Source organism: Fringilla coelebs (assembly GCF_963513975.1).
Source record: "Fringilla coelebs genome assembly, chromosome: Z".
NCBI lineage: Eukaryota > Metazoa > Chordata > Aves > Passeriformes > Fringillidae > Fringilla > Fringilla coelebs.
This window is the reverse complement of record NC_140031.1, coordinates 82,620,259-82,633,804: the sequence shown is the minus strand read 5'-3', so window position 1 is coordinate 82,633,804 and position 13,546 is coordinate 82,620,259. Positions and strand designations below refer to the sequence as shown.

The window sequence follows — 13,546 nt, the reverse complement described above, 5'->3', positions numbered from 1 at the left end:
AGGATTATTTGACCAGGCCATTACACTGGGCTCAAACAATGAGGTGACAGTGCTGTGTCTCATTACTATCAGTGTTTCCCTGAAATTTGCCTGGAAAACTGAAATTCAGCTCAGCTAGTAGAAGTACATGGAGGTTAGATAGAGAAATACAGGCTAACATAAATATTTGGAACCAAGGAGATACATAAGCGCATTTGGAGATCTCCTTTTTAATGGCTGGGGTGAGAGATAAGCAACCAATTTCCTGTTTACATTTATGCCTTAATGACCTAGGATATCTTCACTGAATTTTTATGCATGAAAATTATAAATATATAATTTTTTAATCAGGTGAATTGTGGCACTGTTTTGTGATTATATTTTATGTCGCGATTCATTATTTAGTTAAAGTATTGAAGATCCTTAGACCTGAGCTTGGGTTTTGTCTACATGCATTGTCTGAACTCTTGCATCCTACCAAGGAGAAAATTTCCAGTTTAGATTTGTAAATTTGCTCAGTTGTTCATCTTTGCTAAACTGGGAAGACACATCAAGGGAGGTTCTTCACTTCTGGGGAGCTCTTGTAAGAGAGAACAGTCTGATACCTGCCCTGGGTTGCCAGAATCATCAAGAGGAATTAATTTTATGGGTTTACCTAGGCCAAAAAATGTGTTTTTCTGGGGAGTGCAGTTGGTAGCCACATACGTAATCCCTCATTTGTGTCAGCATGACCAGGTAAGAATGTAACCCCCTGCCAGGAGATTTGAGGTTGCCTGCTTTGCTTACTAACAGGAACATTCCTTTCCAGGCAGGAAATGTGGAGCTACTTAATTACAGCTAAATACAGTCAAGTAATCAGTATCAATTCTTGCTGCAACTCCATGAATTTCAGTGAAACTTTCTCAATAACTTCCCCCCCCCCCTTCCTCTTTGCTATGATGATGGTTTCATGAGTCTGCTTGGACATCTGTATTTATATTGCACACGTATAAATTCAGTGCCAGCACAAAGGAAGGACGATTGCTCTTCCCTCTGAATGGTGAAGTTACAATTATTTCCTCAAAAATACTCTCTTCTAGAGAACAGCGTATGTATCAGTATTTATACCTATTTTTAGCATCATGTGGGCTTTTAAAAGTGTTTCAAGGAATTTGGTGCATTTTTTAGCAATAAATTCTTACCACCTAGAATAAAAAAAAAAAGGCAAAAAAAAAGCCTGAAGCTGAGAGCTGCAGAAGTAACCCTGTATTGAGTGCTCAGGATTAGGGAGGTGTCACACAGGTTGTTATCTCTTGGATTTCATGAAAATCTTAAAAAACCCTGCACCACGAGGAAGCTTGCAGTTCCCCACTTGAGAGCTTGTTGTAGCTGTCACCTCCTGAAGACAAATTCACCTTAAGGCAGAGGGGATTTCACTGCTGTGTTTGAACAGAGAATGGATTTACAGAGCACCCTCTTAACACCTTTCTCAAGTGTGTTACAAAACATCTCCTGTAGCAGCGGTATTGTTCAGTCAGGTGTTGCTGGTGTCAGATGGTTGGCCAGCTGCTTTAATAAGTGAAAATATTAATTAGTTTTGGTGATGAGGTGGAAAACATGGCCAGCTGTGGATTCTCCTCTGTTTGGGAGGATGTTGGGTTACATAACATGTATTTTCTAGGCTCTAAACCCCTCTAGTAATGATTTGGTGACGTTTTGCTCAGCTCATCTTTGTCTGAGTTCTTCCTGCAGGCTGCAGGTAACACAAACTATTCCTGGGCACTGGCACAACCACAGAATCACAGGATGGCTGGAGTGGGGAGGGATTCAGAGCCCACCCAGTGCCACCCTGCCATGGCAGGGACACCTGCCACTGTCCCAATGTCCATCCTGGCCCTGGGCACTGCCGGGAATCCAGGCCCTGCCCGCCCTGCCAGGAACAATTCCTCACTGCCAGGATCCCGGCCAGCCCTGCCCTCCGGCCCCGGGAGCCATTCCCCGGGCGCTGTCCCCGCAGCCCTCGGCAATTGTCTCCGTCCATCTTTGCCGCGGGGCCGCCCCGAGCTCGGCCCGAAGCTTCTCCCGCCCGGGGGAGCGACGGCAGCCGTGCCGGCCCGTGCTGCCGGCAGAGCCGCTCCGTCCCTCCGCCCGTCCCGGAGCCTCCTCCGGCCCGGCTGCGGCAGCTCCGGCTCCTTCCTGGGCCGGCCCGGGGCTGGGGCGGCTCTGCGGGTGGGCTCTGCCTGAGGGGCAGAGGGGCAGAACCGCCTGCCCTGCTGCCCGCGCTGGGCTGGGCCGCCACGGGGCTCTGCGCTCTGGGCTCGGCCCCACAGCACCCCCAGGGCTGCTCCCCCTGCTCGGCCCAGCCTGGATCCAGCCCGGAGCTGCTCTCGTGCCTCTCCACAGCCCCGGTTTGCTCGAAGTTCCTCGTTTTCTTTGTCACAACCCCACAAGTTCTTGTCTCGAGCATTTCCGTCGCTCTCCCCGCTCCTGTCGCGACACCTGGTGGCGACGCGGCCTCACGACAGCGCCCGCCCGCTGAATGTTCCCCGTCTGGAATTTGGAGATTCAGAACCGGCACGGGGACAGTCCCCGTCCCTGCTGCCTCCCCCAGGAGCTGGGCCACACAAACCTCGGGAGGCATTCTGAACATATTCTTAGATTCCTTCTCCATTTTCACATAAATTACTGAATTCTCACATGAATTCCAACAGAAATAAGTGAATTATTTGAATCAGAGCCTTTCCCTCACCACACAGTTTTAACAAGGGAATTGTTCACTCTGACTTCAGCCAAATATTTTGAGGTTTTACTGCATGAAGAAACTGCTGAACTATGCATTTTTTATGTGGCTAAGCAGGTAACAATTCAGACACCCAAGTCAGAGCACAGCACTAGTGAACTACAACAGGTGTCTCCAAATGGGGCAGACTTGCCCCAAAAGCAGCAGGTAATTTGTATTTAAGAGGTGAAACTCTCTGGCTTGGGCCCATGGTTTAATCACCCAGTGAGTTCTGTGCCTGTACTCACACCTGAGGCTGGAAGTGCTGCCACAAACACCATTCCCAGCACTCCAGTGAGGATTTTTCATGTGAGAAAGGCTCTTTTTCACAATTATGCATTAAAATTCCTGCAGTTTGTGATGCCCTGAGGGGATACTTAGATTCCTGATTAGTAGTCCCAAAGGAATATTAGGGTTCGGGCTTTTTCCTTGGCCAGACCTAGGGAGAAATCCAATTTTTAATGGCAAGATTTTTGCGCCCACCCCATCTCCTGCAGCAACCCCTGAACAAACAGCAGAGAACACTTTTAAAACCAAAGACTTTATTGGTGTTCCTGTCGGACCGGCGAGGGTTCACGACCTGGGTCTCTCCTTCTTGCCCTTGTAGAGGGCCAGCAGGGACACGTTGGCCACCTTGACCACCTTGAAGCGCACGCCCGGGATGTCCCCCACGGCGTGGCCCTTGCGCCCGAAGCCGGCCACCAGCACCTCGTCGTTCTCCTGTGACAGACGGGGCAGTGAGCACCTGGGGCAGCCCCAACTCCCCCTGAGGGAGCTGCTCCTGCCCCAGCACAGCCTGGAACGCACAGGGTGCTCACCAAACCCACCAAACCCAGCCTGTTACCAGATGGAATCAGCGCTAAGGCAGCAGGTCTGATTTCCACACCCTTTTCCCCACAAGGATTTAGGGTGCTTGGCAATTACCTCGATGAAGTTCAGGCAGCCATCGTTGGGGACAAAAGCTGTGATTTTTTTGCCGTTCTTAATGAGCTGGACCCTGACACATTTCCTGATGGCAGAGTTGGGCTGCTTGGCCTCTACCCCCCTGCGAAGGAAACCAGCCAGCAAGGAAATCAGTGTGGGGGACCAGGAGGGGCATCAATTAACACAAAATTTATCTTTTCACCTTGTGTTCAGTGTGAATTGTATCTGTACCTCAACACCTCTGAGCTGTTTGGAAGTACTGAATTAATATAGATTGATCTAGACTTACGCTAGAATCCATAAAATAACACTTCCTAAGCCAAACAGAATCTCAAATCATCTCCAGATTAGTGCAGTAAAAATCTAAAAAAAACCCATAAGAGAAATGCCAAAACTGAAATCACAGAAACAGTGCCCCAGAACTAGAGCTGTGGCAGCATCCAAATGAAATTTATAAATTATTTAAGAGGAGAGAAAAAAAGGAAGAAATAGGTAAGATCTATGACACATGAGCATTATTTCCTTTCTAATTGTGCCAAAAAATCCTGAGCATCATCTATGCAAAAAAAAAAAAAAAATCCCAGTTTTTAAACTAATACTCCCTATTTTTTCTTACTTTTAAAATGAATTTATTTTCTTTAATTCTTACCACAAATAAAACCTCCCCCCTTGTTTCTCATCCTGCTGTAAGTTGTGCCAACCCCTCCCTTTTTTAAAAAAACTAATTCTGGCCTAAGATCTTTATTTCCCCCCCCCTCTTTCGGAAATCCCAGTTTTTCCCCGTGGGAGCTGCAATCCCAGGGGCTCTGGGACGCCCATTCCAGCCGGGAGGAGCACCCACACTTTCTCCAGGACGATGCCCTTGGCATGGGAAGCGCCCCCGAAGGGGTTGGCCTTCAGCGCCGTGCCCAGGTGCGCCTTCTTGTACTGCTTGTCGTGCCACTTCTGGTCCCGGCGGTGGCTGCGCAGCTTCCGAGCGGTGCGGAGGCCTCGGCACTTCCCTGCAGGGCGAGACGGGGCCGGCGTGAGGCGGGGAGGAAGCCATGAGGGGAAGGCGGCCTGAGGCCCATGGCAGGCATGCGGCGGGTAATGGCGGACGCGGCCTCACGGCCTGCAGCGCTGCCCGCACCGCACCCAGCCGGCTGCAGGCGGGCGGGCAGCGCCTGCGGAGCGCCGCGGGCAGCGCCGGGGATCCCGCAGCCCCGTTCCCGGCCCCGCTCCCAGCCCCGGCCCGGCGCGGCGCTCACCCATCTTCTCCGCGCGGCTGCCGAGCGAGAAAGGAGGGAGGAGGCTCCGCGCCCGCCGCCTATAGCCGCGCCCGGCAGGACCCCGCGGGCTGCCCGCGCCGCGCCTGACCCAGTACCGACCGGCACCGCGCAGGGCGGCCCGGCAGAGAGCAGAGAGCCCGCTGGTCCCAGTCCCGCCGGGCGGTGCAGTGAGGACCCCTCCCGCTGTTGGCCGCGGGTTCGAGTCCCGGTGCGGCGGGTTCGTATGGCGGGGCTCAGGTTCCTTCTGCCCTCACAGAAAATTGGGAAAGAAGATTTTGGAACCAGAGCCGGGCGTAAAAAACCGGCATTGCTTTAGTACCACATCGCTTGAGTAGGGGGGCAGGGGGGAGGGGGTTGTGTCTCTTCCTGTCACCCACACCGAGGTACTTGGATCGTGCACAGTTTGTGACATAAGTGTGTTCTTTCATACCAAAAGCTTTACATCTGTTTCCAAAAAGCGGCCTACACACGCTGATCAGTGTCACAGCAGGTAATGTGCACACACACGTGCCCCAGGTGTTTTGGCCCTCAGCGGGCGCAGGGCCGAGCTGTGAAATACAGAGCTGTGTTTGATGTCAGGCACCGACAGGCAAGGTGTGTGTGGGATCGTGATGGGTGTGCACACCCATCATGGGACAGCTGCGAATTCTCATAATAACTGAGGAAATAAAGCATGGAAGAAGGCCTCTGAACCCAGCCTTTTAACCTGGATTGATTTAGGAGCGTTTGAATTACAGCGTTCGGGATGTTGCTCTTTGCTTGTAGTCAGGCCTGAAAGAGGGCTGCAATAATAACCTTTTTAGGTATAATTTTAGAATATTGTTTGTATCCTTGAAACTATCACTTTGGAATATATAGAAAGGAAATATGCTTATCTCACTCCTTAACAAAACTGAGAACAACAGCTTGAGAAAGGAAGATGGACATCATCTCAAGGATTTACAACTTCACCAAGGGAAGCTGGACATCACTGATAGCCCTTGTGATAACAAGGGGGACCCACATCTGGGGAGCTGGACTTCACTGATAATCCTTGTAATAACAAGGAGGACCCACATCTGGGGGGCTGGACTTCACCAGGTGGGATTTGTCATTGTTCTTGAGGAAACTGGACCAACATCTCAGAGGCTGCCACCACCATCTGGGGATCCTCCTTTTTGGGATGCATCCTGAAGAAAAACTAAATCACAATAGTGTATAGAATTGTGATGTAAACAAGTAGAAATAGAAACTGCTGAGAGAGCTTCTGAGTACCCTATAAATAGCTGTCAGCCCAAATATTGGTGTGCAGTTGGAGGGAAAACTGCCTCCACTGTACCCAGCGCTGTTTGGCTCATACTTTACCACAATTAATTAATAAATTGACTGTTGCTTGAATATTGGCCTAGTCAAGCTTCTTATTCATAACAGGATGTTGCTCTTTGCTTGTTGTCAGGCCTTAAAGAGGGCTGCAATAATAACCTTTTAAAGTATAATTTTAAAATATTGCTTGTATCCTTGAAACTATAGATTTGGAATATAGATAAAGGAAATATGCTTATCTCACACTTTAACAAAACTGAGAAAGACAGCTTGAGAAAGGAAGACGGACATCATCTCAGGGATTTACAACTTCACCAAGGGAAGCTGGACATCACTGTTGTGAGATTTATAGTCATTGTGATAACAAGAGGGACCCACATCTGGGCAGCTGGACTTCACCAGATGGGATTCGTCATTGTTCTTGAGGAAACTGGACCAACATCTCGGAAACTACCAACACCATCTGGGGATCCTCCTTTGTGGGATGCATCCTGAGAAAAACTAAATCACAGTAGTGTATAGAATTGTGATGTAAACAAGTAGAAATAGAAACTGCTGAGAAAGCTTCTGAGTACCCCTATAAATACCTGTGAGCCCAAATATCGGTGTGCAATCGGAGGGAAAACTGCCTCCATTGTACCCAGCGCTGTTTTGCTCATACTTTACCATAATTAATTATTAAATTGATTGTTGCTTGAATATTGGCCTAGTCAAGCTTCTTATTCATAACAAGGGAGACCCACATCTGGGGAGCTGGACTTCACCAGATGGGATTCCTCTTTATTCTTGCAGAAACTGGACCAACATCTCGGAAACTACCAACACCATCTGGGGATCCTCCTTTTTAGGACGCATCCTGAGAAAAACTAAATCACAATAGTGGATAGAATTGTGATGTATACATGTAGAAATAGAAACTGCTGATGAGTAAAGAAATTGGAATAGAAACTGCTGAGAAAGCTTCTGAGTACCCCTGTAAATACCTGTCTGCCCAAATATCGGTGTGCAGTCAGAGGGAAAACTGCCTCCGCTGTACCCAGCGCTGTTTTGCTCATACTTTACCATGTTAATTAATAAATTGATTGTTGCTTGAATATTAGCCCAGTCAAGCTTCTCATTTATAACAAGGTGATGTCCGGCCTGGCTGTGCCTGGTGACCTTTGCCACCAAACCCGACTGCCCAGCCCACTCCGAGGAGCTCCTGGTTGCTACTGGTGTGCAGAACTGCTGATAGATGATCACCTGGTTGTTACTAGTGACAGGTAAAACTGCAGGGTTTGGGGATTTTTTGGGTTTTTTGTGGGTTTTTTTTGCGTGGCTTTGTTTCCACAGAGGCCTTTGGGCGCCCCTGGAATGGAGGGTTGGAGTCCCGGAGGTCAAGGGTTCGAGTCCTGCAGAGGGTCTGGGACAGGCAAGGACTGTCCCCAGGGCCTGGTGGGGCTTCAACCAGGATTTCTGCCTGAGTGAGCCTGTGCTGAGCTGGGATTCCACTCTTCCCCCAGGAGGGAAGCAACAGGGTGAGAGAAAATGGCATAAAGTTTGTGAAAAATACGTATTTTATGATTGGCTTTTTTTGCAAATATTAAAATGAATATTATATGTGTTGTGTTAGAAAGTTATGCTGTATTAACTTTCTTAAGTAGTGTGTTAAATATAGTTTTAGGCTATAACAGAATGTTAAAATAGAAACTATGCTATGTAGGACACTTTTTCTAAAGAAAGGGCTTGCAGTGAGATAGCAGCCACAGGACACCCAAATCTTTCAGAGAAAGAGAATTTATTGCCCCATTATCAGGAGAAATGAACTTCTTCCCGCCTCACTCAGCCCTGAAGATGCCATCAGGATTCAGAGGAAGAAGCTGACAGTGCCCAGACAGAATCCTGTGTTTGAATGGAATTTACTCATCATGTATGAGGTGTATGAATATGCAACAGGCTGTTGCTTTTAAGGGCTAATCCTCTGTTAATGTGGGTCCTTTTTGGGCTTATTTTGCCCAGAAAGAGGACCCGGACTGTCCCTAACTCTTTGTTTCTATTGTCTTGTATTGTCCTAATCCCAATTGTCCAAATTATTATTACTCTAATAATATTGCTATTTCTATAACCATTTTATTACTATTAACCTTTTAAAATTTTAAAAAGAAGTGATTGGCATTTTTCACATGGAGGTGGTGGGTTCGAGTCCTGCAGAGGGTCTGGGACGGGCAAGGACTGTCCCCAGGGCCTGGTGGGCTTCAACCAGAATTTCTGCCTGGAGTGAGCCTGTGCTGAGCTGGGATTCCACTCTTCCCCCAGGGGGGAAGCAGCAGGATGAGAGAAAATGGCATAAAGTTGTAGCAGAAGAGCTGCAGTGAGGACTGCTCTGCCCAATTACAAAATGCCACCCACACCCATGGAGAAGGAGGAAGAAGAAGGTGAAGAAGGAACCCAGGACAAACCCTGTGCCCTCCATCCTGCTGCCATCCCCAGCACACTAAAAACCCCAAACCCTCAATTTCTCACCCAGTGACACACCTGCACTGCTCTCCACAATCTGTTTCACACTTTTGTGGATTCTGGTCTGTCTGGAAGTCTGGGAAACTTTCTCCATGAGTGAGGGTCAGAGTCAGTGCTGCCCTGGGGGTCAGGGCACAACAGAGCAGACACAGAAATATTCCCTGGGGTGCCCTGGGTTTGCACAAGCCCTGCCATGGCTTGTGGAAACCCTCCACCCCAGGCTGCTCCAAGCCCCATCCTACCTGCCCTTGGACATTTCCAGGGATCCAGAGGCACTGTGACTTTAATTTCTGCACTGCCCCTGAGCAATCTGCACTCAGTGAAGTCCTGTAACAGAAACAAGCTTGTGTTTCTAATTTCTGAAAGCTGCTTCAGTCCACGCTGCCAAGCTGCATCCATCCAAATCAGGAATGTTCCCTTCCCCTTTTGGGAACGACTCTGAAGAGGCAGTAATTAGATATAAACACATCATTTTTAACACAGCCTGTGCTTGTGGCTCAAGTGGAAAATACATATTTTGTATTTACGTATTTGTGTCTACACAGGGTTGGTTTTACATTCAATCTTTATATAATAACTAATAAAAAAATTTCTAAATATTATAAAAATCCAACCTCCCCCTGAAAAAGAAACCCCAAGAAATCCCAAACAAAACCATAAACCCCATCAACACTTTGAGGAGAAAACATTACTGTTATAAAAGACAGCTCTTGAAGATGCAGTTCCAATGTTGGAATGCAGTTGTTGTTTGGTAATTTTTAAACCATTTTGTCTTTGTGAAAATGCTGCAGCTTTGCTTTACAAAGTTAGGAATACTAGGTATACTTAAAAGCTGACTAGGAAGACAGCTGGTGAATATAACATAAACATACCACAACAAACTGGTATTTATTGGACAAATATTCATTAAAAGGTCAAGATCTGGGGAAGAGATGGTTTGCCATGGAGTTACTATGGGGTTTGCTCTTTCCTTTTGAACTACACCAGAACTTTGGGACACTTCTGTTAAGGCAGATTTTCTTGGTTCCACCACATTCTTCAAAATTACTGCTGTTTTTTTTTTTTTTTTTAAATCCAATAGGTCATTTTTTTAACCCCAGACTGCAGCTAATCACCACACAACCTCTCCCTCATTCCTCTCCCTCTCTAGGAAGGGAATTGTACCAAAAATGGGTTCAGATAAGAACAATTTACTAACTGAAATAAATAATAGTTAAAAGCACATGTCTGATTTGAGACAACAAATAAGAATAAAGTCAATATTAAGGCTAATGAGTGAGAGGTGTGCAGGCACAGGTAGCCTCAAGGTGTGTCCCTGGAGGGACAGGGGGTTGGAACAAGATGACCACAGTGTCCAACCCAAACCCTTCTGTGGTTCAGGGACCTGCAGAGAGTCTGAGACTCCTTCCTTTTTGCAGATCTCCCCTCCTGGGCACAGCCCTCAGGGCAGCTTTGGAGAGCGCAGCCAGATAAGCGTTTCTAAAATTAAATGTCTTGGTTGGCCAAGCAGACAAATCCACCCAAAATCCCACCACTTATCCTGAAACTCCTGCTATAATCTGATCTCTGGTGCCTGGCGCCCCGTGGTGCTGCACAGCTGGGTTGTGACACACACTGGGATTTTTGTGGGGTTTTTTGGGGGGTGATTTCCCTCCCTGACCCTTCCCTGAAGGTGCAGGAAGGCCTGGAGGCTGCATGGGGATTTCTCAGGGATGGGATCCTTGGGGGATGTGGGACCCAAAGAAAGGTAATCCCGAAATCCCAGACTATTTTGGGTTGGATGGAACCTTAAATCCCATCCTGCTCCACCCCCAGCCATGGCAGGGACACCTTCCAGGCTGCTCCCAGCCCCAGGGTCCAGCCTGGCCTTGGGCACTACCAGGGATCCAGCTGGCCTGCCCACCCTGCCAGGGAGGCAGAAAAGAGTTGCACAAGGATTAATTTTTGCATCCTACCCCAGAAGGATGCTTTTTGGCCTGGTTAGTTTCCCAGAGGGAGGATGGTGTTGGAACTGAGACAAGATTTTTGTGTATTTTAAGGCCAGATTTCTGTCCTTGCTTCCTTGCATTGTCAGTGCACTGTGCATCAGAGCAGCAATGATCTATTAGATTAAAAAGGTGATGTTTAAAGTGGCTGACACCTCACACTTGGGTTAATTTAGGAAGCTTCGTGGTGTCCTGAAATGGCACTGGGAGGTAACTGCTCACAGCTGGAAATGATTTGTGCTGTGTGTGCCTGAGGAGACACAGCCACAGGGATAGATTATCCATCTTTGTGCCATGCAGACCCAGCCTGTGCACAATTCCTGCAGCACAGCTGTCGTCCTGGGGTCTGCCTGAGTGTCCATCTGGTCACTCTGTGTGATACAGGAGCAGAGGCAACGGCCCCAGGCCGGACCAGGGCAGGCTCAGGGTGGGCACAGCAGGAATTTCCCCATGGAAAGGGGGCTCAGCAACTGCCCTGGCACTGCCCAGGGGGGTTTGCAGTGCCCAGCCCTGCAGGTGTCACCTGGAGGTGGCACTCGGAGCTCTGGGCTGGGGACAGGGTGGGGATGGACACAGCTGGGACTCCATGGGCTGGGGGGATTTTCCAGCCTCTGTGATCCTGGGATTCTGGGATTCTGCTGACTTCCCACTGACTTTGCCCTACAGGTGGTTCATTTGTGGGCACAAAAAGTTCAAGGATGAAGCTTTTTCTGGTTGATTTCAACATAAACCGGGCAACAGCAATTCAAAAAAGGAATCACAAGAGGTCCCCTAACCACGCCCTTGTCAGGACTGCTGCATGCAAGGCTCTATTCAGAATTTCTTACAAACCCCAGTAACTCAGAGATGTTGGTTTTGTCATAATTCTTCACCACAATGAGGATCTAATTTCTTTTCAGGTGCCAAGTGTATTTGTTTATGCTTGAACCTCATAAAAAAGGCAGCATTTAAAAAAATTGATTTATTGTTCCTATCAGCAAGAGCCAAGGGGTGAGGAAAGGCTTTTACTCCTGCTCTTTGCTTCACCAATATTCCAGCTCATTGCTGATTAGTGATTTATTATCATTAACATTTATTAACATCAATATATAGCGAGAGAGTCAGGATATTTTCACTGATTTATTCCGGTTTAACCTATGCTGGCAGTTTGGTGTTAGGTGTTTTCTAGGTTGTCTGCAACCCCCTCCTGTTTTTTCTGAGCAAATCTGCTATATTTTTTCTGGTGTGGAATGGTGATCCAAGAAAGCAGGTATTGATAAATTAATAAATGGAATCAGAGGGGGTGGAAATGCAGCTCAAGGTGCATTCAGTTGTCACCGAGCACCATCCAGGGTTCAGCCTGTACTGACTTTACCTGTGGCCTGCCATGTATTGTTTATGCTACTTTCTTTCACTTTCTCTGCCCTAAAAGGACACATTTTTTTCTTCTTTTGGCCCCTGCTGGTGTGTATTTCAGAGTTTTTATTTCTTAGCTTTTACTCCCAAGTGGATGAGGAATGTTTGGGAGATAGATGCACACAGATCAGATCTCAAGGCACCACCAGAAAGCCTCTCTGTGCCTTTTCCTCCATTTATTTAGGAGCCAGGAGTGCTGAGGCATTGGGCAGTGACATTGGTGACCTCACAGTGTTTAGAAAAGTGTGTGACGCTTCTGTTCCTTCCCTGGGCTGCTTAAATTTTTAAAATGAGCCCTGTGTCCATTCTGGTGTAATTGCTCTAACTTCAGCATCATGCATTGCTGGTGCTTCTCAGAAAATTTAGGGGTTATCTTCAAGTGGTTTTTGCTTAATCCTGCATTCCCTCATCTCATTTTTCAATCTGGGATTGTCACATAAGCATCTTTACTCCTCCTTAAATTGGATAGAAGCCGCTCAACTGAGGACAAGCTGTTGGGGGATTTCTCAGATGAGCAGATACCCTCTGCATCCCAGAAGGAGAAATGAATTAGGATGGCAAATCCTTTTTAATGATTACAACGCTAAAGCCCCAATCATTCTCTAATATCTGGAATGCCACAGGCAGGAGCTCCTAATCAGCCAAGTGAAGCTTCACTGGTGGTGCCATCAGCAGGTAGCAGGACAGGACTGGGTGTCTGATGCCTGCAGGTTGGTGTATGGCTGTGTCCTGACTGATATTTAAGGATTTTGGAACTGCATGACCTCTAAGGTCCCTTCCAGCCCATTCCATTCTATGACTCCGTGATTCTTAGGGCTACCAGTGTGTCTGACCCAGGAATCTCTTTGAGGATGACCCAGAGCCCACCCCCTGCAGTCACAGTGATGTGTGGGGGCTTTGGTGTCTCGGTCTGAAACACCAAACTGCGATTCTGTGTGCATTTCGCAGCTGTGAAATGGCCTAGAGCTTCCCACTGCCAGAGGACAGGGCTGGCCGGGATCCTGGCAGTGAGGAATTGTTCCTGGCAGGGTGGGCAGGCCCTGGCACAGGGTGCCCAGAGCAGCTGGGGCTGCCCCTGCATCCCTGGCAGTGCCCAGGGCCAGGCTGGACATTGGGACAGTGGAAGGTGTCCCTGCCATGGCTGGGTGTGACACTGGATGGGCTTTAAGATCCCTCCCAACCCAAACCACTCAGTAATTTTAAAATTCAAGGCACCAAAACAATTGGTCCAAGAAGCTGGACATGCATGAACTGAATTAGTGCTGAAGAAAGGAAAGTGCTTCCAAATATTCAGCTCCAAAGCTTGCAGAGCCTTGCTTTCACATCAGTGGAGTCAAGATATTTAGCATACATATATCTACCTCATCTCTATAATATGTAGGAGACATAGGATATTATAAGACATCAGAACACAAGCAATTCTTTTTGTGAAGAGAAGG

At 47.9% G+C, this 13,546-nt stretch overlaps 1 protein-coding gene and 1 long non-coding RNA gene across 3 annotated transcripts; one reads left to right on the top strand and one right to left on the bottom strand.

The window, feature by feature from the left end:
- Positions 1-3,262: 3,262 nt before the first annotated feature.
- RPS23 (ribosomal protein S23) lies at positions 3,263-5,018 on the bottom strand. Its single transcript, XM_084224817.1, has 4 exons — positions 4,909-5,018; positions 4,503-4,662; positions 3,662-3,782; positions 3,263-3,457 (listed from the first exon to the last, which is right to left on the bottom strand). The coding sequence occupies exons 1-4, from the start codon at positions 4,910-4,912 to the stop codon at positions 3,311-3,313; spliced, it is 432 nt and encodes a 143-aa protein (XP_084080943.1). The 5' UTR covers positions 4,913-5,018; the 3' UTR covers positions 3,263-3,310.
- Positions 5,019-7,402: 2,384 nt separating this feature from the next.
- LOC311165156 lies at positions 7,403-8,138 on the top strand. Of its 2 annotated transcripts, none has more exons than XR_014616907.1 (3): positions 7,403-7,493; positions 7,591-7,748; positions 8,057-8,138. It is a non-coding gene; the product is annotated as an uncharacterized lncRNA (long non-coding RNA). The 2 variants fall into 2 exon arrangements; XR_014616908.1 differs by having other exon boundaries at positions 7,410-7,493; positions 7,564-7,748.
- Positions 8,139-13,546: the final 5,408 nt, after the last annotated feature.

Coding starts and splice junctions, on each gene's coding strand:
- RPS23 (XM_084224817.1), bottom strand. Junction 3,783..4,502: donor GGCATCGTCCTGGAGAAAGT/GTGGGTGCTCCT, acceptor TTTCCTTCGCAG/GGGGGTAGAGGCCAAGCAGC. Junction 3,458..3,661: donor GCTGCCTGAACTTCATCGAG/GTAATTGCCAAG, acceptor CGTCTGTCACAG/GAGAACGACGAGGTGCTGGT.